The sequence below is a fragment of the Helicoverpa armigera genome, chromosome 19 (assembly GCF_030705265.1).
Source record: "Helicoverpa armigera isolate CAAS_96S chromosome 19, ASM3070526v1, whole genome shotgun sequence".
In the NCBI taxonomy this organism is placed as follows: Eukaryota; Metazoa; Arthropoda; class Insecta; order Lepidoptera; family Noctuidae; genus Helicoverpa; species Helicoverpa armigera.
Genome location: NC_087138.1, coordinates 6088556 through 6114962, shown reverse-complemented (window position 1 = coordinate 6114962; position 26407 = coordinate 6088556). Strand labels below are relative to the sequence as shown.

Here is a 26407-nt window from a genome sequence, read left to right as displayed (position 1 = left end):
ACAAAACAAGCGCGGGATGTGTGCGAGGGATGTGTACGAGGGAAGTGTGCGAGGAATGTGTGTTGAGAAAGATGTGTTGCGAGGTTTGCGCATACTGTACCAGCCAGTCCATAGACGGAGTTTGTTGGAAGTAGAAGTGCGCAAAATAGATAATAATATGGATAATTGGAAAAAGAAAATACTTTTATATTTAACAATTTGTGATGAAGAAATGGAAGCAGAAGATACGGAGTTTATTAGTTCTATAATTTTGAGCAATACAAGAACACACAGGTTTTGGATACGTAACCATATTAAATATCATCGATTACATGGAGAATTCTTTACCTTTTTTCATACGGCTGATGATGAAATATTCGAAAATTCTTATCGAGTATCTAGAAGTAACTTTTATGAGTTACACAATTTGATTGAGAACATTATCAAGAAAGAAGACACTCACTACAGAGAATGCATCAGCACCAAGGAAAAATTGGCGGTATGTTTAAAGTAAGTAAAATAGTTTGAATCAATTTTGTCTTTATTAAACATATTAATTGAAAAGTAATCATAATCTGCAAAATAAGTAGACAACAAGTTCCTCTTTTTCATGGCAAATTAGGCTCTGTTCCTACTTTGTTTGAAGTATTTGGCGTTTGTAGGTCTGAATGTTGTGTTCCCGGAGATGCTGGTTGTACAGCTTCCAGTTGGAAAGATGAATCCATCTGGCCCACTGTTTTATTTGTATTTCTACCAGAGCTTGAAGAATAACCAAGTTGTTCAGGATCCAGCTGAGGCGGCAAATCCATCTGGCCTGCTATATTACTACCTACTGCTATACTGCTATCAGAGCTTGAAGAATAACCAATATTTTGATTATACCACGACAGCACGTAAGATTCTTCGGCTTCGCTAATCATATTAAAAAGTTTCCTTTTTAAAGGAACTTGCATGTAATCTGGTAATTTTTTAAATGTTTTCGCCATTGAAAGAAAAAAATGATCAGTATCATCGCAGTCCGTTGGTTTTAAAAGTTCTCTTAATTCTTGCCTTTCTTTTCGAAAATCTTCTTGATTTTTCATATGTTTTTGTATTAAAATTGATAATTCATCGCCTTTTTTCTTCTTTGATGATGACGGGGTGACCGAATCTGTTGAAATGCCTGAAGTTGAGGCTATTTCGTAAAGATTGTTGGGATTGTCAGCTTGATTTGGTGTATGTTCAGTGCTCTGCGAAGAGTCATCTTGGTTTAATGAATATTGAGTGCTTTGCGAAGAGTCATTTTCATTATTTGGTGACGAAATATCCTCTTTATAACTTGACTCTCTATCTCTGTTGGCCATGTACGGTAAAAGAAATTCCATCAATTTTTGGTATTTCCATTCACGTGTTTTGGTTGTAGCCTGTCCGCTTTTTTTAGATTTCTGCCTCTTTAGCGCGTCCCGATGGCTATCCCGTAGTTGTTTCCAACGATACTTAGCGCTTTTCACTGAAATAATAGAAAATTATGATTAGGAATATAACATTTTTATACCAAGCATGTTGTCTTACAGATCGCAAAAAATCAGTAACAGGTAAAGAGTACTTTTTTATTTGTTAATTATTTTTCTTACTATTATTATAAACATTCCTTTTTTTGCAGGTATTTATCCACGGGCTCGTCGTTCACACGATTGGCAGAAAATTTTAGGATTGGAGTAGCAAGTGTGTCGAGAATTGTGGCAGAAGTTTGTAATGCTCTTTGGCTTGTTTTACAACCTCTTGTTATTCCAAAACCTACCAAAGACGACTGGAAGCGAATAGCAAAGGATTTTCAAGAGCTATGGCAGTTTAAAAATTGTTTGGGGGCTCTAGACGGTAAACATGTTTATATAATGTGTCCTGCAAACACTGGGTCCTCTTTTTTTAATTACAAACAAAGATTTTCTATAGTGCTTATGTGCTTAGCTGACGCTAGGAGAAAGATTATAATGGTTGATGTGGGATCCATGGGAAGATTTAGTGATGCTGGAATATTTGATGATAGTGTTTTTGGAAAATATTTGAAAGAAAAAAGATTGAATCTTCCAGAACCTGAACCATTATATGAAGGAGGTGAACCAGTACCATTTGTATTCATTGGAGATGAGGCTTTTCCTTTGATGGAAAATTTCATGCGCCCATATCCGCGGGACCAGTTAGACCAACAGAAACGTATATTTAACTATAGACTTTCGAGGGGGGCACGTCGCATTGTAGAAGCTACATTCGGTGTATTGGCACGAAAGTGGTATGTGTATCGTAAAGACTTTGAATGCAGAGTGGAAACGGTTGACAAAATCGTAAAAGCCACATGTGTAATGCATAATTTTTTAATTGAAAGACAAAGTAATTATTTGGATTGCATTGATAACACAAATACAAGTACTCTTGTATCGGTTCCTAGCATTTCCGTCGTCGTGTCAAGTGATAGTTATGATGTAAGAGAGAAATACTGCTCTTATTTCAATAATCAAGGAAAAGTGTCATGGCAAGATACTCGTATTTCGTCACGAATTCATCGCACACAATAAATACCCAAATATTGTAACTTGTATTTTAATATACCTGATTTTAATACATGATTATTACTTACCATCTTTATATTGTATTTCTTTGACTATTTCCTCCCACGCAGCGTCCTTAGTTTCATTACATTTGTAAAATGACAAAGAAGTGTTCCACAAACACGGAAACTTTTGAACGGCATCAATTAATTTTTCGTCCATTATGCCACGCAACCGTACGACATGCGTACGACTACAAGCGCTTACGACAGCAAAGTGAGACGTGAGCGCAGCGCGGTGAGCGGCAGGCAGGCGTTCGCGTTACTCCGCTCCCACTACACCGCACCCCCGTCGACACATTTCACAGCTTCGCAACGCATCCTCGCGCCACACATTAATGCGCATTTTCACAGCTCCGCTACACATCCTCGTAGGCACATTATCATCGCACAGCTTTGGTGGAAACACCCACACATTTTCACAGCACAGCTAGACATCCTCGCACGACACATTTCCATCGCACATCTCTGGTGGAAACGCAGCCTTATTGAGAGAAAATTTGTGCGCCGTCTATTTAAATTATTTTCAATAACAAAATCAGCAAGAGTGTTATTTACATTCATATTTTCATTTATTATCTCCAGTATCTGACCTGCATCCTCTAATTCTCTGGTGAAACCTATTTATTAGAACTGCTGCTATGCGAAAATCTGTTATTGCATGTTTAGATGCTCGATTAAAAATTCGTGCCTAAGCAATTTGAATGATTGCTTAAATATGCCATTTACAGCTTCAACAACCCATCTACAAACCGTGACAGCTCTCGACTTACTGGCAGCAGTGGTTGACAATTGATTTTCACCTTGTTGTAAGGATGCAGGCATATGTGTTATGTAATTACATTCTCTCAGCAGCGGCACAGAATCTCTAAAACCCATCCAGAATAAATACATCACTTGCTTGGAAATATCTTATTAGTGGTTTTGTTTCTTCATTAAATTCATTTATATTTGCATCTGATGTTGTAGCTGGATCAGGGCCTAATAATCTATAATGTATCCATCACAACAAACCATAAGTAAAGGCTTCATCAAGTTCCTATACTTGTGTAATGAATAATATGTATCTTTTTGGTACATATAATTTGAGGATTTTTGTACATACAAATATGTTCCATCACTTATAACAATAGGTTGCCTATTTTCACCTCCAAATAAACCATAAGGTATTATCAAATTGCTTTCTGATATTTGTGTCCTGGATATATGGTTGATTCCTAAGTCGTTAGGAACAAATACACGCTCTATTATTTTTCGAGCTTGACCCAATAACCTCATTAATGTAGTGCGAGGTACATTTAAAAGTGTTGAGATCCTTTGATCACTATCACCTGTTCGCAATTTAACTAGATAGGCACCAAGTGCCACTTTATTTTGGCGAATATTTTATATTTCTGGCAATACTAAAAACAGTTGTCAAAATTGTTCTTTGCTCAACCCAATCCAATAATGACTAAGTTCATCTGTCATAGTTTCTATATTATTAAAATCCAGGATTAGTTGAAGTTGAAGTTGTTGCTGTTTCTTTGGCCCACGAATAGCAATAACTCTCTTCGGAGTATCAACTTCTATGTTACCAAGAATGAAATTCTTTCGTCCGGTATAGTTCAAACTCCAGTAGTGACGACATAAATTATGTCTTTCTTCTTGAGGGATAATACTACATTTATAAAAAAAATTCTCGCAGTTAATCTCTTTCGGTATTTTAGCACTCCATTCTTTTTTTCGCGTAGAATAAGGTAAACCTCTGATCGCCTTTTCATCGCGATATTTACTTTCCAATTTTCAGGTTCTGGTTTCATTCAAGCAACGTTTTATTTTTCGAGTTGCATCGAATACTCCTTAATAAGAGTTCCCAGAGAGATATTACGGCTTGATGTGAATCAGATATTGGCAATACCTGTGGAATCAACACGTCACCGTCAAAAGGTGGAATTACTTCGTCAAAACAATTATCGTTTTCAGGGAATCGGACCATATTATCGGAGTCCTCATTCTTATTATTCACCCATTGTTCTCCGAATAAATCCTCTAGTCGTAATAAAGAGTCAGGATCCGGGTTGTAAGTGGGATCTCGAGCAGAGTCATAACTGTCAAACATGCGCTCCATTGCAGCCGCTATTTTCTTACCTTTCGTATTCACATATTCCTCCCCTCTAGCGCGTTTTACCTTTTCCACTTACTTGGCTGTCGAACTCGCTTTCTTGGCTTCCGTTGCTCTTGATCGTTTTGAGGGCTTCCTGGGTCCTGCTGGTTATCTGCTAAAATGTCAAGTAGATCCACGGCAGTTGGCGATGGCGATCTTGTTGGCAAATACTCAGAGCCTGAAACTAAATTTTAAGCCACTGTGGCGATGACTTTTACCGTTTAGAACAGTTTTAACAAATACAATCTGTATTATTACAGTTAGGTCACTCTGGCTCTCATGGCCTCAATTATAAAATAAATTAAGATAAATTAAAAAATAATTATAAACTCTTCTTTTAATTTACCTTCACAGCAGATTGTTTTGGAGCTAATAGGATATTTTCATTGATTACGTTGGCTGTTTTTAATGCCATAGTTAATAGATCCATGTTTGCGTGATGAATGCATAACATGTATCGCGTTGTTTTGCGTTTGGAGTAATTACCCAAAAAGGGCGATAGCATCAGAATAGGGAATAAGAGATTTTACGGTTTATTGTAGATTTAATATATTATTTATTAGATTTAATAAATTGAGCAATGAATCGTTTAGCAAGCGTATTTGCTTTTTAACTTTTCTTGTAATCGTTTCTTTGGTTAAGAATGCATACAGAGGAAACAGGGCTCCATACGACGGACAGGCACGCAACACAGAACGTAATCACCTTTTTTTTACAAACAGAGCAAGACCGCCGCATGTGCTGATGTCTCCCTTTGGGATACACAGACAAACGGTGGCTTACGTCTGCTTTGTTCTGTGTGGTGTTCGGTGCTGGCGGAATCTGCGGAGGGGTAGAATGTTTAGAAAGAAGAGATTTTATAAGATTTATGCGGAAATTTCTATGAGAGTCGGAAGAACTGGGTTGAAAGATTATATATGCATTTAATACAGATACGTTAAGAAGGCGCTTAAATAATTTTTTGTACCACACTTTTGTACGTTTTCTTTCAATAGGGTACATGGCCAGAAGCTGGTCTTTTTTATCCACCCCACCCATCATGATATTGTAATCCAATATCGAGATGGGTTTGGTGGACTCTCTGGCTGTTTGTTGGCCGTTGCCATGGTATGTAGAGATCATAGCCACCCTATTGGTATCTCTCCATACCATGACATCGACGTCCCCAGAGGTGAGACCAGTGATCTGGCCCTGTCGCATGTTCCTCTTAGTGAGGTTGTTTAGAGCCTGCGGGACAAAGGACCATGGGCAAAAATGTATGAAGCCTGGGCTCACCCACCAACAGAGATGAGACTACTTTGAATATACTTGTAAAGCACTAAATATAAAGATTTAAACTCATTTTTGAGAAGAATCCATGGGGTTATTTTGCTATAAATATTTTTCTCCGACCATAAATAAACTAATATTCTGCAAAAAGTTGTGCTGTTATGGCATTGTAGGTTTTGTTATTGAACGCCTTTAACTAGTTTTAATTCCAGGTTTAATGTATACATGAAAAAAAAAACAGCTGCTATCAGTTAAAAATATTTTTGTTAACATTTCAATCAATATCAATAATAATGTCATCTAAATATCCTACCGGTGGATTAAATTGTGTGTGCCTGCCTAACCCTAGATATCATATTATTGAAATGATATGAGCACAACTTCCTACTGTGCGTCTACCTATTAGACACGAGCAGTAATACTGAGCGATGGCATCTCGACACATTTCGCTTCTGTTAACCAGAATGTATACGTAATATGAACGTGCACGAACATGTCTTGACTATATCCTTCCTCTTAATAGCCAAATCGGTCTAGGAGTCTCCGAGTAATCGGTGAACAAATACAAAAAAAAAGAAAAAAAAAGATCTTGACGAATTGAGAACCTCCTCCTTTTTAAGAAGTCGGTTAATAATATAAATCCTGCGAATTAAGCGCACTACGACTCCTAACAATCGTCTTTTTCTACAAAACCTATTTAGGTGCATATCTTTTTTTTGCCATGGAATTGAAGGTAGTGCCCATAGTAACAATTTTAGTACAAACAAAAACCTTCACAACGGCATATGCTATAACTCTGTTGGACAATGAGCCCAATTTGTCTCATGGTCCTTTGCGGTCTGTCGGCAAAGTCCCCACACAGTCACAAGTCTTCGAGCCAGACATGGGGACTGGTAAAAATTGTCCAGCCAGTACCCCTTGTGTTCCAAACCTTGAACTAGTTTTAGCACTAAGGCCGGGGTAGACGCGTTCAGTGGACTTTCAATCTGCTGAGAGTGAGACTGAGCTTTTTTATGAGCGTGAATCTCAAACCGCCATAGGTAGCCGGTTTGAGATTTACAAACCTCGTAAATTTTTATGCCCCTATTTGCAGCTTTATTGGGTATCAGCTGGCAAATCTCCAACCACCCTTTCCACATGAGCTGACTTTCGTCTCTTGAAATTTTTTGTTCAGGTGTAAAAGAATTGGGTTAATCTTAAATAACCTCGCCTCGGAGTAGTCCAGGTCTAGCGCACACATGTCATCATTGTTATTGAAATGAAGACATTTGTTAAGCATGACAAATCGGTCGATAGACATGTGTGCGCTAAAACCCCGAGTATAGAATACATCAGGGGTGGCACCCCAGTATTCCTCCAACCGCGACTTCACCACAATCCCCATGGCGAGAATTAGGCCGAAATAAACATATAGCTCGTCGGCCGTGGTGTCATGCCAACGAGTAATGCGGCTTCTGGGGAAAAGTTCCCCAGTTGTTTTCAAACATCTGGGATGCCACCTGCTGAGCGCATCTATTTGTCTCCGAGGCAATGTGCTCCATAATTTGCCGATCCCATATTTCAATAAAAATGTCATATGGGTCGGCATGTGGAGTTGTCGGACCGACTTTAATTATGGAGAAAATTTCCCGTCTCGATTCAGGTGAGATAGGAGGGTTCGGAAATTCTCTCCAGTTAAATTGCAGGAGACCCCGTGGCTGCTCCGTCGCCGTAACTGGGGCATCGGCGGGCCCAATTCCAGTACTGGCTCCAGTACTGGGTCTCCGACGTTGTCTTCGTCATCGTCTTGATCCGTCATTGTCTCTTTCCCTTTTTAATAACATTCGGAGCCGGTAAAACTTTAATTACATCATCAAAAGGAACATCCGATACGTCATTCTCCACCAACTTAAACTGTCTTCCACTATCATCGACGGTACTTTTTGCTACTCCAACGTAAGTGTATTGCATGTTCCTCTCGCTTCTTACTTTAACCAATACGTGTACTCCTTCGTTAATATTTGTTGGATAAATGTCTTTAGGCTGGAGTGTTTGGTAAGAAGTAGCAAAAACGGCAGTTTGATCAGTTGGATCTTTTCTTTTAAGCGTGGCCAAAGGTTCATCAGATGATTCATCTGAGCCATAAACAGTATCGTAGAAACTTTTTCGGGGTATCCCAATTGTGTTCGTAATATCAGCGAGCGTGAAATCCTGCACATCATGAATCATATCGTCTTCTTTTTCATTAGATAACAAATCGTCCACAGTATTTTGTTGTTGTTGGTCAGGCAAAGACTGATAACAATATGCGTCGGAATTATCGCTCGTTCGTGGAGATTATCCGACGATATAAGGGCGGACTCGTCGCGATTCTTTAGCTCGTGGAGACAGCCCCTTAGATTTCGAACATATTGAAGAGATCGATGACGGTGAACTGAATTTTTGGACTGGATCCATTTCTACGTACGAGGATAAGCCTGCAACCGCTTTAGGCATATACTTGACTAAAATAAGAACTGTTGAACCGGGCAGACTTGTTACAAAATTCAAAATATCGAAAAGTACGTTAGAGAGAAAAAATCGCTAGAACTAGAACATGTTTAACTGATGACTTTTGGTAACAATGGTCCGATGGCCAGTAGAGATATCCGATTTAAAAAAGATTTTTCGGGCGCTCATAACAAAATTGAAAGAATTGTTTTCAAGATTTGGTATACCTAATGTCATAGTTTCAGATAATGCTGTAAAAATTAAGTCGACCGAATTTAAACATTTTTGCGAAATGAACGGAATGCGATATGTGACATCTCCAATATTCATCATTCTTGCAGTAACGGACAGGCAGAAAATTCTTTAAAAACAGGCAAGAAAATGATAAAATGTATCATTAGCGATAAAAATTCGCAAAATTTAACTAACGAAAAATTATAAGAATTTTTTTTTGAATACCGCACGACACAACATTGTGCAACGGGCGAATGCCCAGCAAAGCTTATGCTTGGTTGAAATATAACATCCAGATTGGACTCATTGCTCAAAGATAATTGATACAAACAATGAAAATTTAAAAATAAAAACGTAGAATTAGCATTGGGGATAGAGTATGGTTAAAATGGTACATAGCTAGAAAGGAAATATGGACTTTAGGTAAAATAATTAGACAAATTGGTAATTGGATGTTCGAGATATTCGTTGAACAACTACAATGTAAACTTTAAAAGGCATATGATCTAAGAAAATAAATAGGTGCGCGCGAGACGAACGGCTCGCGTGCTGATGTCGTGAGCCCCTCGCAGCCGCCACCGCCGCCGCGCCTGCGCTTGTCCTCGCCGGAAAGGGGGCCATAGTCGCCATCAAACATTAACATTCAACCAATACTGAGTTTAAAGTTTGTGTTGAGTCTCAGGATAAAAAAGAGCTAATTGGAAACAAGAGTCCAATTTACCTGAATCATATATTCACAACAGAAATAAAGGGTGTGGTGACTCCGCAGAGAGTCAACGCGAATAAGATTGTTTTTGTATTTAAATTGGCGAACACAGCTAAGAACTTTATAGCCAACTCTGTTTTTTTGGAAAAGTACAATTTAAAAGCATTTATACCGGCGCGGCAGCCCAAATAGAGAAAACAGGAATAATCCGTTTTGTACCTACTAACATCTCCACCAAGGAATTATACTCCAAGCTTTCCTCTCACTTTGAAATTATTGCAATACGACGTTTTACAAAGAAGGTTGGGCAGCAGCGCGTTCCTCTACAAACTGTTAGTTTGACCTTTTTGTCTAATAATCTCCCTGATAGTGTACAGTATGATCTATTCTCGTATAGGTTATTTAATTATGTTCCGCCTCTGCAGCAATGTTACCGCTGTTTTAAGTTTAATCACTCGGCTAGAGTGTAATGTTAAGCAACGTTGTATGTTGCGCTGGAGAGCACTTATACACAGAATGTGACAAGCCTAATGAACTCTGCTGTGCCAACTGTAGGGGAGCCCATTTGGCTGTATCTAGATCTGGTCCTATTAAAATTCAAAAAATGTTAGAAAAGCGCAATAAAATTACTTACTCAAATGTTGTTGACACAAAGAAATATGAACAGAATTTTCCAACTGTAACTGAAAATGTAAATAAAAAACAAAACATGTTGTAAATAATAATATAATTACAACCAAACCAAACCAAACAAAATTGTACAAAATGTTAATAAATCTGGAGCTTCATCTGCACATAAAGTAGATAGTAGCCCTACTTCTAAGATAATAAATTACCTGTAGTTGTACCCACTACACAAGCTCCTCAAATTAATTTAAAAGAGCAATTTTATTCATCTATATAAGGTGTAAAAAAAGTAATGTTCAAATTATTATTTACGTATTCGTAATCAAAAAACTAATATAGTAAAAAAAAAATTGAGAATCGGAGCACTTTTGTTTTTTTACAGAAAAAAAATAATGTAGGGTAATTTTTGTATGCGCGCTGTACCAGGGCTGCGCTCGCGGATCGGCGCCGCGCTGTCTACCTAAAGTTGCCGCTGCGCCGGCCGCCCCACGGACGGGCAATTCAACCAATTAGGCGGCCAAAAATACAATTCATAAAATTTGTCTCAGGTAAAAAAAAACGACTACCTGCGACTGATAAATAACCGTAGAACAATGGGCGACCCAACCCGCTTCCCCACTCGGAGCGCGCGCCAAGGTGTGCCAGTCTAAACTTGATCGTCGCTCTAAGTGTTCGTATTGCTTTTAGACATTTCGTGCAAAACTGTTATTTTAAAAGTGAATATTTTTATTTTGGAGTGTGTTGTGAAGAAAATTGTGATGGATTCAAGTATAACGGGTAAGAGTTCATACATATTAATAGGTTTTAAGCCAAGGGTAAAAGAAAATATTGCGCACAGGCAGATTACAAAAACATGCTAGTGTTTGTTGTACTTCAGGGTCTGTCCCATCGGTTTTGTCAATTGTAGTATAAAAAAGGGTATTTAAGCTAATTGAAAACGATAACTTTAGCCGTGATCTCCCGTGAAAACAAAGGGTGCAACATCAATGAATGATATAGTACAAATTCATCGAATTTGCAATTTATTATAATTTTTGTTTAAGTGAGTTCTCCTTTTGTTCCAGAAGCTGGGGGTACTTCAGGGATGCGAGTAGTAACGCGTAGATACCTTTTTAACAAAATGCAGGAACAAAACTTGCATAGTTTTGACGAAAAGTTGAATTATCTCGAGAGATTTGTTTTATCACAAGATGAGTATTGTGAGGAAGAAAAGAAGGAAGTAAAGCATAAATTATCCTATTTGAAGTCTCAATTTAAGAAAAAGTGGATAGAAGCTCATAAAAAATCACAGCTTTTCCTTCAAAAGAATGATAAGTGGTTACAAGGAACATTCGAAATACAGAGAGTTAAAGGGCGTTCTTCTGGTCGACCAACAAAGTCATTTTTGGAATCAAGTGAAAGGAGTAAACGCAGAAAAACACAGGAAGTACGCAGTGCTGTTGATAAAGAATTGTTAATACATGCTGCTCAGACATGCCTTCAAAGTTCGGGAGAGAGAATTGCATCCAATATTCTAAAAGACATTACCAACTCTCCACAAACAGCTCAAGCATATCAAAAAGCATACAAAATAACCAAGCAGTGTGAAAAACCATCACAACAAGATCCAACAACCGTCCTTTCAATGTTTGTGGAAGCTGATCTTTCACGGCGACAATATGAAATAATAAGAAATAGCAACAAGAAGTTTTATCCGAGCTACAAATTGTTACAGCAAGCTAAACAGACTTGTTATCCAGCGAAAGATGCCTATCGGATAACTGAAACATGTGCTGAAATTAACCTGCAGGATCTAATGGACCATACAGCTAAACGCTTGGCAACATATTTAGAGGACGTTTTAAAACACTTAAGTCCAGAAGAGCGTCAATCGTTGACCCTTATTTCAAAATGGGGATGTGACGGGTCTCAACAATCACAATTCAAACAAAAAATGCAAGATTTGGACGCAAGTGACAGTAACATTTTCCAAAGCTGCTTTGTTCCGCTACAGTTAGTATGCAGGTCAAACAAAAAAGTGGTTTGGCAAAATCCAACTCCTTCTTCACCACGATTCTGTCGACCAATAAGGATCCAATTTATCAAAGAAACAGTGGATATCACTAAGCTTGAAATCGCAAATGTCGAAGAGGCTATAAATGCTTTGAAACCCAGTGAATTCGTAATGAGCGAAATTTTCTTAAGTATAAAACACGTTATGACTCTGACTATGGTTGATGCAAAAGTGTGTAACGCTGCAATTTCGACGATTTCAACCATGAGATGCTACATCTGTGGTGCGACATCAAAAGAATTTAATGACCTCAACATCAAGAAAACTGTCGATATTGACGCAATACAATTTGGCCTATCTGTGTTGCATGCTAGGATTCGGTTTTTCGAAACCATACTTCACTTGGCATACAAGATTCCTGTACAAAAATGGCAGTTAAGATCTGAAAATGACAAAGGTATTGTTAAACAGAAAAAGGTAGAAATACAAACAAAATTTAGAGAGCAAATGGGTCTACTAGTTGATGTGCCGAAAGCTGGTTTTGGCAATACCAATGATGGAAATACTAGTAGAAGATTTTTTGCCAATCCAGAAATTGCTGCTGAAATCACCGGTGTGGATTTAAATCTAATAAAACGCCTGAAAGTGATTTTGGAAGTCATATCCAGCTCCCATAAAGTTGATTTAAAAAAGTTTGCTCTATATGGGTATGAGACTGCGAAGATGTACATAGATTTATATCCCTGGCATCCGATGACTCCCACAATGCATAAAATATTAATTCATGGCGCAACTGTCATGGAAAATGCACTTTTGCCTATTGGTTTACTGTCAGAAGAAGCAGCAGAGGCGCGTAACAAGCATATTCGACTGTACCGACAAAATTACGCTAGAAAATTTTCTAGACAGCAATGCAATTTAGATGTAATGAACAGATTATTGCTCAGCTCAGATCCCTTGATATCTAGCATCAGACCAAAACCTAAAAAGAGGTCTACGCCACATAGTGAAGAAGCAATACAAATGCTTATGCCTGCTGAGGCCCACACGGTTGAAGAGAATTCCTCGGATGAGGAAACGGCCGCAGAAGAGACTAATGATGAAATAGATTAAAATGCGAATAGATGAAAAATCTGGAAGAGACGCGAGACTCTTAATTGAAAAATAAAAAGTTGTATTTTTTTTTTTTCAATAAACCGTAATTTTCTCATCAACAATTGTGTTTTACTTGAATATGTGTTCACCAAAAGCTTTTATAATTGATATAAAATAATAATAAACTATTTAGAATACATAAAGCAAAATAAACAATTTTGGCCACCTAATTTGAATAAATGCCCCACCGTGCGCCCGCCCGCTCTCCGCAGTCGTCCGTTATCGGTCGCGCTAGAAGGGTGTTTTGTGCCGTTACTCCCGCGCTCACGCAATTCCGTGTAAAATATCTAAAATGCCGTTTACGTACTCAAATCGCGAGTATTTAGACATGATAGTGTGCTATGTTGTGACCGGTGAAAGTTTGACCGCAGCACGTAACCGGTACCGTGAATTATACGGTAACCAGCGACGAGTGCCTGCGATTCAAACAATCCTGGGAGCGTACCAGCGCTTACTCGACAACGGACAGTTTCGACCTCATCAAGCCGATACCGGGAGGCCACGCATCGCTAGTGACCTTGAAGAACGAGTACTGGACTACTTCAGTGATAACCCACACGCGAGCACACGTGATGCAGGTCGGGACTTAGGCATAAGTCACACTACTGCCTGGCACATTCTACGTGAAGAAGGCCAACATCCATACCACTTCTTAAGAGTACAGGAACTCATACCTACAGATTTTGAACCGAGGCTGGCATTTTGTTGGTGGAAGAACCTAGCAGGAACATTTTATGGACGGACGAGTCCACGTTTAGTAGAGTGGGCTTATTCAACATCCACAATGCTCACTGGTGGTCGTACGAAAACCCGCACGCTGTGGTTCCAGACCATTTTCAGCACCGGTTCTCAGTGAACCGGTACCGTACCAGTACCAGCCCGTATGGGCTGGAATCATAGGTCAGACGGTACTCGGACCTATCTTCCTAGAACGCCTAAACGGTGAAACATATTTAGGATTGCTTCAGTCTGTGCAAGACATGTTGGAAGATGTGTCTCTTGCCGAAAAAAGGCACCATTTTTTCCAACAAGACGGAGCTCCTGCACATTATCACCGAGCAGTTCGTTCGTACCTCGACGCTACCTATCCTAACCACTGGATAGGCCGTGGAGGACCTATTGCTTGGCCTCCTCGATCACCCGACCTTACACCCCTAGATTTCTATCTCTGGGGCCGTGTAAAAGACTTAGTGTATGGACACAGTGGTAACAATATTCGAAATGTGGACGAATTAAAAACCCGCATAGTGAGTGCATTTAACGTGGTTAAAAGTGACAGAGACACATTAATCGCGGTAAAAAACAATGTGATACGTCAAGCCCACTTGTGCATTGATCAAAATGGTGGACACTTCCAGCATCTTTTGTAAATAAGGTAAGAATTTATACCTACTTCTATGAAATGGTTTAAAAATAATTGTAAATTGAATAATTCACTTTTGACCGTACCGTAAACTTAATTTAAACAATTAATAATTATTTATCAATACGAGTATTAAAATAAACAATTGCAATTAAATCCAATAAACAGTCGGGCAGAAAAATTGAATCAGCTGTTAACAAAACGGCGTATCGCAGGGGTGCTGGAATTGCAAACATTAAAAAGGGCAAATTATTAAAATTAACTCTATCTGATTCTTCAATTAAACCGCACGACGATTTTAAAGAAATAACCGAAGCAATGAAAATTCTTAGCATTGGTGAAGGGTGCGATGAAGAGAATATTATAGAGTGGCTGAACTGCGATAGTGAAGACCCTGGATTCCAAATATTAACTGATGAAGAAATCATTGAGGATTTAAACAGTAACGAGAGAGAAGATGAAGAAGAGACTGAAACTGGGGATGTATGTCAAGTACCATCTCACGCAGAAGCCTTTGAAGCTCTAGATGTTGCTTTTAAGTGGTTTGAAAGACAGGACGAATCGGATCCCATACAGTTGTTACAACTGAAGCGCATCAGGGACTTGGCTGCGAGAAAAAGATGTGATTCATTACGTCAAAAATCTATAACAAGTTATTTCCAACCAAAATTTTAAATTACATAGGTATTATGTAATTCATTATCTATCGTTATAGCTCGTTTTTTATATATCGTATTATCTAAGTAAAACCCATTACATAATAAAAAAATATTAAAACTTAAATATTATTTGATTTGCTTTGAAATCGGTTATCCGGGTTTTCGATTATACAGAATACCCCTGGTTTTAATTGATCCGGATAATCGGGAGTCTACTGTATTTCTTTGCAAATAACGTTAAAATGGGATCAGAGCATGTTCTTTCATATTTAATTAACGAGGACAGTTCCTTCTGATGACGAATTCATATTTGGACAATTTGTACCACAAAGGCAGAGAAATTTTCGCCCTCGAACTGATTCTTATTTATAGGAGGAAGTAAATTTTAGAGCACGCTTTAGGGTGTCGAAGAATTGTGCTAAAGTGCTTGTAAATTTATTAGATTCTCGTCTCAAACGTTTGACAAGGAGGTGAGTAAAGTTTTATCCACAAATATTAATATACACATTAGGTACTAGGTAGCAACTAATGATCTATGTTTATTCACATTTTTCAGAAACGAAGCAATTACAACTTCAGACCAAGTCTTATTAACCCTAGAGTTTTACGCATCTGGATCATTTCTCAGATGTGTGGGAGATTCTAAAGGAGTGCACAAATCAACAGCATGTCGAGCAATTCACACCGTCAGCAAGGATCTAGCAAAACTAAGACCCTACTTTATTTATATGCCAAGAAATGAAGATGAGCGAAAAACCACTGTTAACAATTCTTAAAACATAAGCCGATTTCCAAAAGTTATAGGTGCTATAGATTGTACCCATATCTATATACAATCACACCTGGTGGCAAAAATGCTTACCGCAACAGAAAAGACTCATTTTCACTGAATGTCCAAGTAATTGCTGATGCTAACTGCTACATACAGAATATTGTTGCAAGATGGCCTGGCGGAAGTCACGATAGTCACATATTTGATTCAAGCAACATCAAAGGTAGAATGGAAGATGGAGAGTGGCGATACATGGCTCTTGGGTGATAGAGGATATGCCTTGAGGTCATTTCTTTTGACGCCATTAGCGAACCCTACAACAGCAGAAGAGCATCTTTATAATGAAAGCCAAATAAGAACTAGAAATGTGGTTGAGAGGACATTTGGTTGTTGGAAACGAAGATTTCCTGCAATCGGATCAAAATTAAGAGTAAATTTAAAACATGTGCAAGCAATAATAGTGGCTACAGCTGTTTTACACAACATCTGTCGTAAAATGAATGAGGAGCAACCACCAGATTTTTTTCAGATTGAGCACTGTTTATTCTTAAACTTACAGTCTTTATCTTCATGGTGGTCCCTTTTACAGATACTACAGGCTCAACAGTCTTTCTTCATGTGTTTTGTTACATTTGAAACATTTTATTGCATTAAACTTTTTCTTTGAAGATGTAGCTTGAAATACTAGCTGCTTGTCACTTTCTTTTGTTTTCAACATACGATTTTCTTCAGCCAGAAGTCTATTTGTTAAGTTTGGAAGGGTTTTCTTATCGTCTGCCATGCATTCCCAAGAAGTTATAAAATAGTTTATTTGGTAAACAGCTTAGCATTTTGGATATGACCATTTCATCATCTATTTTTGTTCCTAGCTGATTTATACGAAATTGTAATTTCGCTTATTAATTGCGAAAGCGATTGACTGTCTTGTTTTTTATATGTGAAAAACCCTTGTAATAAGGATCTTTGTTTCTTTGCTCAGAACCTTCGAATATTTCACATAATTTTATGTACATTTCACGTGCACTGTTGCAATTAATTATGTGGCCTTTTACTCTCTTATCAATACTGTTTATGATAATCCTTTGCACCTGAGCATCTTTGATACGGAAGTCACTTTTACATTTAGTTTAATTCACGTTTATAAGTAAGGCTGATGTTCTTTTTAGATCACCTCGAGAGTAATTTAAACAAATCGTCGTACAAGCTCAAATACATGAAATACCCACGTCAAGACCTAAAAATGTACTTGGACAAAATGATCCGTGCCATCAAACTTATCAGGCTTTACGGTTATTCCAACATAAACTGATTGGGATATCATCTAAACAGACGTTGATTTTGCTCGTTAAACACCGATTATGTAAGTATAAAATCACTGTGAGCAACTAGAGTAAAATACAATTTATTAGGTTTTACGTATTCTGATTGAGTTATATGCGCTTACAGGACTACACAGAAAAAATCGATGTCAACGACATATGAACAATATGAACAAAATAAATCCAGTGACTCCGAGTATGATACAGAACTCTTCAATATATCTTTCGATAACGTTACTGATTGTGCAAATTTAGAAGGGAACAGAATAATAAATATTGCATACTTATTTCAACAATTGCAAAATATCAGACATGTACCATTCGAATGCAATTTTCAGCATTTAGAATTTATAAAAGAAAAAAGAATTGGGTTTTACCCACAATTTATTTCTAAATGTAAATTATGTAACAAAATAGAAAATATTTACTCTCAGGACTGGAATAAAGAAAAAAAAGACATTCCGATAAATTTTAATGTCATAGAGGGTATATCTCAAACTGGCAATGGATAGAGCCAGCTTGACGAAGTATGTGCAAGTTTAAATATGCCTAATATGAGCGAAACATATTATTCTAAATATAATAAAAAGTTAGCTGTAATTCAAAAAGGCATAGCTCTGCAGCTTATGTTAGAAGCAGGTGCAGAAGAAAGGCGCCTTGCTTTAGAAGCTAATGATGTCACACAAGGTGTACCATGTGTGACCGTCGTAACAGACGGCTCATGGGCTAAACGCAGCTACGGCACAAATTTTAATTCACTTTCTGATGCGGGTTGCATAATAGGTCACCGGACAAAGATAATTCTGTACATTGGGGTCAAAAATTCTTATTGTAGCGTATGTGCTACGGCTCGAAACAAAAAATAGCTTGCAGCAACACATACGTGTTTTAAAAATTGGATTGGGTCATCTACCGAAATCGAGACGTCGTCGGTCATTCTAGATGGATTCAAAGCAAGCATGAAGATGCACGGAGTTATGTTCGCGAAGATAATTGGTGATGCAGATAGTAGCGTCATGAACCGCATTAGGGCCGCAATGGTGTATGGTCCAAATATAAATATAAGAAAAATAGAATGCACCAATCATTTATTACGAAATAATTCTAATAAATTAAGAAAAACTGGAAAAAAACACATAATAAGTTGGCTTTGTACCTGTGCCTTTACGTAAAGCGCTTCTAAGTAGAATACGACGTTTACACAACGCAGTTACTAGGGCAGTAGCACACGCACAAGAGCTTGAGCCCACAACAGTAGACAAGCTTAGCGTGCTTGTAGAAGATATACGAAATGGGCCATGCCACGTATTTGGATTGCATGACAGTTGTAAGCCATATTACTGTAAAAGGTTCGTAGGTGAAGAAAACCTCGTTCCACAACTCAAATCTAGCGGATTGTGGAACGATATTTTTGAAAATCTTGGGTGGCTTATACAAAATGCGGAAAGCTTGCTTCTAAAACAAACAAACAAGGTCTGTCCTGAAACTTCATATCCATATACGGAAAAATATATAAATAAAATGAAAAGTAAATTAGTAAAGCAACGAACTAGGAATGCATTATACAAAGCACGTGGAGCCAAAAGAGCTAAGCGCTTCACAGTGGCCGATAAACATTACGGTGAGGTAACAGAGCAAGAGCCCGATATGCGACTTCATATTTTTGAAAAAAAAGAAATATGATTTTCTCAAAAATAACTGTCACGCAGTCTAATTCAGATTTGTGGGTTGTAGAGCGCAAAAAACGAATAACCGCATCTTTGTTCGGCCAAATATGTAAATTGAAAAATTCTACGCCGCGCCGTGTGCAACATTAAAAAATATGTTATATTCTACATTTGCTGGTAACGATGCAACGAGATACGGTAGGGCACATGAAGGAACTGCAATTGCAGATTTAGAAAATAAAATTGAAAAAAAATAACACCATGTGGTTTATTCGTATGTATGGATAAACCATACCTTAGTGCAAGTCCAGACGGCCTATTAGGGACAGACGGACTTGTAGAAATAAAGTGCCCGTCGTCTGCAGCAGGTCTTTCACCGCTAGAAGCAGTACGGCAACAAAAAATTAAATTTTGTTTAGAGACTGCTAATGGAATTAAATTAAAAAAAACGCATAATTATTATTTTCAAGTGCAAGGCCAACTGAAAGCTAACTAAAAGAAAATTTTGTTACTTTGTTGTTTGGACGCCAAATGGCATCGAAATTGATGTCATTGAAAGAGATGATGAGTTTTGGACGCCAGACGAAATGTCTAAATTGAATATCTTTTACCACCGATGTGTTTTGCCAGAGCTGATAGATCTGCGTTACCCTCGCAAATTACCATTTAGAGATAGATTTTAACGATATTGTTATCATTAGCGTAACATCATCATTATCATGATATTTCCGGAATATTTTTTGTTTGCTTGGAGTCCAGTAGGCTCAGTGATATTGGCCCCTAATTACTATGTAGTTTGTTTATTATTTAGGAAGTGTATGTTGTTAGTTTTAATCCATTTGTATTATTGATATACTTAATTTGTTTTGAGCTGTAGTAACGATATTACGTAAAAAATAAAAAGCGTGTAAAAACCATGTCACCATTATCAATAAAGATTTATCAGTTTCAATTGATTTGTTTTATTGTGTTCCTGGCTATCAAACTACTATCAAAGGCTCCCTGAACATCTAACAACACCCATATTAGGGTAGACTGGGTACGGTTGTGCCAGGGTACGGTAGTGACAGTCGCTGTATTGTCGAAAATATAAGGATTAGCGGGGGGCGTGCAAGGGGAAAGACGAGCGCCTTGCACGTCTCAACCTGTGTCACAGTGTTGCGTCATCCGACGCGCAGAGTGTACGTGACCAGGAGCACATTTTGATTTTTGAACGCAAAAAGTAAGTATTTTGATTCATTATTATTTCGTAATTGCTATAACATGTATACTGATAGGGTATTGAGTGTTGTTCATCGATATAAATCAAATAGTAGCAGTGTAATATCAGTGGTTACATTTATTGTAGGTTATTTTGTTTTGACGTGGTGGTGTTTCTTTTATTAAAACGATCTGTGGGTACGGTTGTGACATAAGTAAAAGCGGTTGTTTATTGTTTTAGATGCCTAGAATACGCAAACGAAAGACTACAAGAGCACAGTGCAGCTTGAATCAGTATGAAGATGCTTACAAAGAAACTAAACGCGGGACTTCTTTGCGACAAGCTGCGGAAATGCATGATGTTAATCGCATGTCACTATTAAGGTATGTTCGAAAACGCGATAATGCCAGCACGGGCGATAATGAAAACAATAGCATTAGCATGGGGTATGTTGCTCACAATAAAGTATTTTCCGAACAACAAGAGCAGCAGTTGTCAAAATATTTACAGCGTTGCGCGGACATTTATTTCGGACTTACTGCAAAAGAGGTGCGGAAGTTGGCTTTTGAGCTTGCAACTCAATATAACCTAAAGCGACCTGCTACTTGGGCTGAGAATGAGATGGCAGGCGAAGAATGGTTCCGTTCCTTCCTGAATAGAAATCCTTCTCTATCTGTTCGAGTAGCTCAAGCTACAAGCCTTTCAAGGGCAACTAGTTTCAATAAAACAAATGTGGAAGCTTTTTACGACAACTTGCAAGTTGTTATGGATAGACATCCTTACGAGCCACAGGATATCTACAATGTCGACGAAACAGGCGTCACTACGGTCCAAAAACCTGATAAAGTCATTGCAAGACGTGGTACGCGGCAAGTGGGAGCCGTTACTTCTGCTGAACGGGGCACGTTAGTTACGGTAGCTTTTGCAGTGAACGCCTTGGGAAATACCATGCCTCCGTTTTTTATTTTCCCTCGTGTTCGTTACCACGACCACTTTGTGAGGGACGGACCAGTTGGATCTGTTGGAGCTGCAAACCCTTCCGGCTGGATGCAAGATCTATCCTTCTTAGAATTTCTTAAACATTTTAAGAAATTTTGTAATGCTTCACTAACTCACAAAGTGTTACTCGTGCTTGATAATCATTCATCGCACATTCACATTAATACCTTAGATTATTGTAAAGAAAACGGGATCACTTTACTTTCATTTCCCCCACATTGCTCTCACAAGCTTCAGCCTCTCGACCGGTCTGTCTTCGGACCTTTAAAAAAAGCTATTAACACTGCTTGCGATGGATGGATGCGAAGCCACCCTGGTAAAACGATGACAATATATGATATACCAGGTATCATCAAAATTGCTATGCCTCTGGCTCTTACACAGGCGAACATACAGGCTGGTTTTATGAAAACTGGGATCTATCCATACAACCGTAATCTGTTCGGAGATATTGACTTTGCACCCTCTTTCGTAACCGACAGACCAAACCCTGATACTGAAGACAATATTCCTGCAGTACCGTCACCTGGAAGAACTAGACCAAATCCTGACACTGAAAATAATGCTTCTGCAATACCATCTCACACAACAAGCAGAACAGACACTGAAGATATTTCTCCTGCAGCACCATCACCTGTAATAAGCAGACCAATCCCTGACAATCAAGAGGATGCTCCCATAGCACCATTTTTAGTAAATATTGCCAACCTTGACTGTATTCAAGAAGAAAATTTTGTTACTGAGAATTTTGGACCTAATAATAAAAGTCCACCACTTTCACCTTCTATATTAGACAATACACCAAGCCAAAATTTTAGCAATGTTCAACCATCTACTTCTGCCATACCATCAGTTTTTTCTCCTGAAATTGTTCGGCCCTTTCCAAAAGCTTCCCAAAGAAAAACGCGAGGACCTAGAACCAAGAAGTCTACGATTTACACGGACACGCCTGAAAAAGAGGCAGTCAGGCAAGAATATGAAGCAAAAGAAAAACGACTGAAGGCAAAGGGCATCAAAAAAAATCTCAATGAGCCGAAAGGAAAAGGAAAAGGTAAAGCAACGAAAAGGAAACAATCACCGTCAATATCAGATGAAGAAGAATATTTTTGTTTGGTGTGCCTTGGTCCATATTCTGAAAGTAGGCCTGGCGAAAAATGGATTAAATGCCAAGGAAAGTGTAACCTTTGGGCCCATGTAGACTGTACAGATGGTAGTCGGTATTATATTTGTCACAACTGTGATGAGTCGGATTAGATTAGTTGTCAAACTTACTTTTATAAATTTTCACATGCTACATTTCTAAAAAAATATTTGAGTTCCTGTTTAAAAGATTTTATTATGTTTTGAGTTTAGTTTCAAAATAGAATAGAGATTAAGTTCTAATGTGATTATGAACATGATTAATATATTATATTTGTTAAGTCCGCTTTAACTAATTTTAAGTGCAGACTGTTATAAATACTTTAAGGTACTTAAATAGTGGGTATAGATGAAGACTGACTGTACTAATGAAGACTACTGATTGTAACCAAAGATCCTATAGTGCCTTATATGTTGTAAGAAATTAAAATGTTCAAAGATTTTATTTCTTTTGTTAGGAAAGTATAATTTAGTTGATTATTATATAAAAATAAATAAATATTTTTTGCAATTAAAGTGTTTTATTGGCATTTTAGAGTATTTTTATCTTATTTTGTGATCATATTACAGTATTTTCATCGTGTCACTATTGACCCCCAGTACTGTCACAACCGCCCTTGGGGTGGGTACGGTTGTGACAATTTACCTTTTCTTTTTAAATTTCATTTTATGTACTAACCATTTGATTTAGACATATACTTTCATGTTTATACGTTAAGCAATGAATAAACTTAATTAGAATACATTTTTTGTTCAGATTAATAGCATAAATAAAAAGCTATAGTCAATCATTTGAAAATTGTCACAACCGTACCCAGTCTACCCTACACTTGATTTACTATTTTTCGCATATTTCAGATCGGAGACAAGTGAAACAAAGCTGTCTTCACAACTTCGCCCTCGTCTGAAGTCATATTGAACATTTGGTAGTATGTTATTGTAATCAACAAACCAGTCAAGCCGAGTTTTTATCATGTTCTCAAATATTTTACCTAGAAAAGATGATAATGAAATAGGTCGGTAGGAATTAGCACTATCGGGAGGCTAATCTGTCTTTAAAATAGGTATTACACTAGAGTTTTCCATGACTCGGGAATAAACTGTTCAATCCATAAGTTCACATCGACACACTTCGATATATTGAACTCGAGAGCATCCAATTTGTATGGCCTAAAAAAGCCACTTTCTGCACAAAATGTAAATGAAGTGTTGGCTTATCTTGAAAAAGCCAAACAATATACATATATTGGGATTGACCATATTTATAAAGTACAGAAGAGTTCTTCGTAAACGCATCACAATGCAGATTGTAAAGAAAAAAGTTGTGGAATCAAAAAATAAAACTGGGTTTTTAGGCTTCCTTGTGTGTATCGAGAGATTAAATCACTTGTATGCAACGTTGATACAGGAGGAGCAACGCTTAAGGTACATTGCAACATAAAGACTATCCCAAGGTCATATTGAAATTCTATTCGGTGTTATTGTTATTATCATACATATTCCTAATAATAGCTCTGGTAGCTATCCAGAAGGTACCTAGTTCTACCAACCAAGAAGTACGTAGGCATAAATATACATATATTATACTCAGCTCGGGGATTTTTCAAAACAATCTTTTTCATTTTTGCAGTATTTTGATGACACTTTATTCTTAATCTATACAATTAACTTTATAGATATTAATTTAAAACAGAAAGACGCTTTACATTTAAGTAATCACGTATTTATTGCAATTAAAACAGAGCGCGACACTTCACCACGAAATTATTGTCCGGTACTGATTTAAAGTAAACAAACACGGCGGTCAACAAACGAGGTCCGATATTCCACCACCAGGACCTCTACACAAGGACCAGTGAAAGTGCTACTTGGACCTACATTAGACTGAATAGAAAATCCCTACGATTCCGATATTCAGTTTATAGATCACTAACTGGATCAAAAAAATATATAGAAATTTTTACCAATACAGTAAGTTTAAAATTTAAATTCACTGTCATAATAACTCTCATTCTGAAATTCATTGCAAAGTCTATAGAAGTCATCGCCTCTCAAAATACATTATTTTTATTTATTTACTAGGATATTGTAGCGACTCAGAATACAGACAAATCTGGATGTAAATGCTGCTACTTCTTTACAAACATCTCAGGATTCCACTCAAGAAGATAAAGGTTGTACATTGCCAACAAATGAAATCAGAGATGACAATATTTCAACTGAGGTGTGTAGAAATACTTGTCTTATAGGTCCTGACCAATATGTTAACGACGGCTCCACACGTTGGCCCCAACGCTCGTTCCAACGCAATTCGTCCAACTTGTGGATCTAGAAAATGACATTGGTCCCAACGTTGGGGCGAGCGTTGGTAGTTGGCCGTCTCGTGTCGGTTTTATCAATGGAATCTGCGCGCCAACGTTGGCGATCTGTCCACACGTTGGCGCTTTGCTCAGTTCTGCTTACAACACGCAGCGAGTGCGTACGTCAAGTAAAAATGTCTTCCTCATCCAGCTAATCGCCACCGGCATGGACAAATGAGAAAGTGATACAATTTCTAGAATTATATCAAGCACACCCCATAATATGTAAAGACCACAAAAAATAAAAATTTAGTAGCTGATGCACGGCGAACCATTCAACATAATATGGGAAATAATTTCACAATTGAAGATTTAAGAAAAAGCGAGAGTCATTAATGAGCACATATCGTCTTTACAGAAAAAAAAAAATTACGCATGGCAAGAGGCAAGAGGTTGCTGAGAATTGTTTTGAAGATTGGAACAATTTGAACAACGAAGACAAAGAAATGAAAAGTGAGTATTTTTTACCATATTTTTATTAACATGAAAATATTATTGATATATTGTAACAACTTGCTTATACCCACATTTCGTGCAAATAAACGATGATTTATGATTTATATTATATCATCTATATCGGCCGTATCTATATGCTTTATTCTATATTAAGGTTATATTAAGATCAGAATACAGAATTGATTCGATTTTGCCAGGGTAACGCTCCTACTTCACTAACGAAGTAATTTAAAAAAAAAATCTCTGGTGGCTATAGCAGAACTCGACAACCTTCTTCCATTTGAAATTTGTTGAACACATTGTAAAGGACACTTCAGAAACTCATCGTCAAAGTTAGCTCCAACTCTCCTTCGCACGAAATTGTGCAAAACACATGTAGCTTTAACTATATCAATGGCAAAGTCAGGGTTAACTTGCATTGAAGAGTGGAATACCCTCCATTTATTTGTTAATATGCCAAAAGCACATTCTACACATCGTCGTGCTCTACTAAGACGATAATTAAAAATACGTTTGTTTCTGTCTAGGTTTCTGTTAGGATATGGGCGCATCATATTTCTGTGTAAACCAAACGCCTCATCTCCAACAAAAACAAAAGGTTGGGGTTCGTTTGTATAACTGGGCAAATTTTTGTCTTCCGGTAAATTTAAATCATTTCTGAAAAACTTTTGACCTAATGTAGACTTTCTGAATATAGAGTTATCCGATTCTTTTCCATAATCACCAACATTGATCGTTGTAAAACAACAGTTTGCATCTGCCACAGCCATTAACACGATAGAGAAGTATTTCTTATAATTATAATAATTCGAACCACTGTGTGAAGGTGATTTTATTCTGACGTGTTTACCATCTATTGCCCCAACGCAATTTGGAAAATTAGTTTTCTTATAAAAAAGCTCGGAGTTCGAATTCCAAATAGATTCATTTGGTTCTGGTATTTCATTAGGCTGAAGTACATTCCATATTTGTATACAGGTATGTTTGACGATATCATACGCAGTAGAACGCCCAATCAAGAAGTCTTCACTTATTGTATTTAAATCAATACCTTTGGCAAGATACCTGAAACAAAATGTAAAAATAATTAATTGAACACAATTTAAAAAACTTAAGTTAAATTTTATTAGGTACATAAATCAATAATATAATCATCCTATTAAAATTTAAATCTTTTGCTTTTCAGTACAATTTCTGCTAAAAAAATGGAAAGCCGTAAGAGATTACTACATGCGTGAAAAAAAAAAGAAAACGATGAAAGAAGTGGTAGCGCAGCAAAGAAGAAGAAAGTTTGCCCGTATTTTGATTT

General features: G+C 37.4%; 3 protein-coding genes and 1 long non-coding RNA gene across 6 annotated transcripts; 3 read left to right on the top strand and 1 right to left on the bottom strand.

Annotated features, from left to right (window-relative positions):
• The first annotated feature begins 16 nt into the window (after positions 1-16).
• On the top strand, positions 17-2601 carry LOC126054780 (uncharacterized). 3 transcript variants are annotated; one of them, XM_049841505.2, is made up of 3 exons: positions 17-489; positions 1622-1836; positions 2050-2601. In XM_049841505.2, exons 1-3 carry the CDS (start codon positions 17-19, stop codon positions 2529-2531), a joined length of 1170 nt encoding a protein of 389 aa, XP_049697462.2. In that variant the 3' UTR covers positions 2532-2601. The 3 variants fall into 3 exon arrangements, with proteins under 3 accessions (XP_049697462.2, XP_049697461.2, XP_049697463.2); XM_049841504.2 differs by having other exon boundaries at positions 1622-2601; XM_049841506.2 differs by lacking the exon at positions 17-489 and adding an exon at positions 1416-1553 and having other exon boundaries at positions 1622-2601.
• Positions 503-2728, bottom strand: LOC126054789 (uncharacterized). Its single transcript, XM_064039465.1, has 2 exons — positions 2594-2728; positions 503-1468 (listed from the first exon to the last, which is right to left on the bottom strand). Exons 1-2 carry the CDS (start codon positions 2724-2726, stop codon positions 588-590), a joined length of 1014 nt encoding a protein of 337 aa, XP_063895535.1. The 5' UTR covers positions 2727-2728; the 3' UTR covers positions 503-587.
• Positions 2729-19953: 17225 nt separating this feature from the next.
• Positions 19954-22893, top strand: LOC110382559 (uncharacterized). The gene is made up of 2 exons (XM_064039542.1): positions 19954-20164; positions 20384-22893. Exon 2 carries the CDS (start codon positions 20384-20386, stop codon positions 22394-22396), a length of 2013 nt encoding a protein of 670 aa, XP_063895612.1. The 5' UTR covers positions 19954-20164; the 3' UTR covers positions 22397-22893.
• A 551-nt stretch (positions 22894-23444) lies between these two features.
• On the top strand, positions 23445-26391 carry LOC126054855 (uncharacterized). Its single transcript, XR_007511150.2, has 2 exons — positions 23445-25095; positions 26285-26391. It is a non-coding gene; the product is annotated as an uncharacterized LOC126054855 (long non-coding RNA).
• The last annotated feature ends 16 nt before the right edge of the window (positions 26392-26407 follow it).

Bases quoted from the DNA above. Each gene is read 5' to 3' on its own strand.
- LOC110382559 (XM_064039542.1), top strand. From the start codon at position 20,384: ATGCCTAGAATACGCAAACGAAAGACTACAAGAGCACAGTGCAGCTTG.
- LOC126054780 (XM_049841504.2), top strand. From the start codon at position 17: ATGTGTGCGAGGGATGTGTACGAGGGAAGTGTGCGAGGAATGTGTGTT. The intron at 490-1,621 runs GTAAGTAAAATA...CTTTTTTTGCAG, and splicing joins AAATTGGCGGTATGTTTAAA to GTATTTATCCACGGGCTCGT.
- LOC126054789 (XM_064039465.1), bottom strand. From the start codon at position 2,726: ATGGACGAAAAATTAATTGATGCCGTTCAAAAGTTTCCGTGTTTGTGG. The intron at 1,469-2,593 runs GTAAGTAATAAT...CTATTATTTCAG, and splicing joins AGAAATACAATATAAAGATG to TGAAAAGCGCTAAGTATCGT.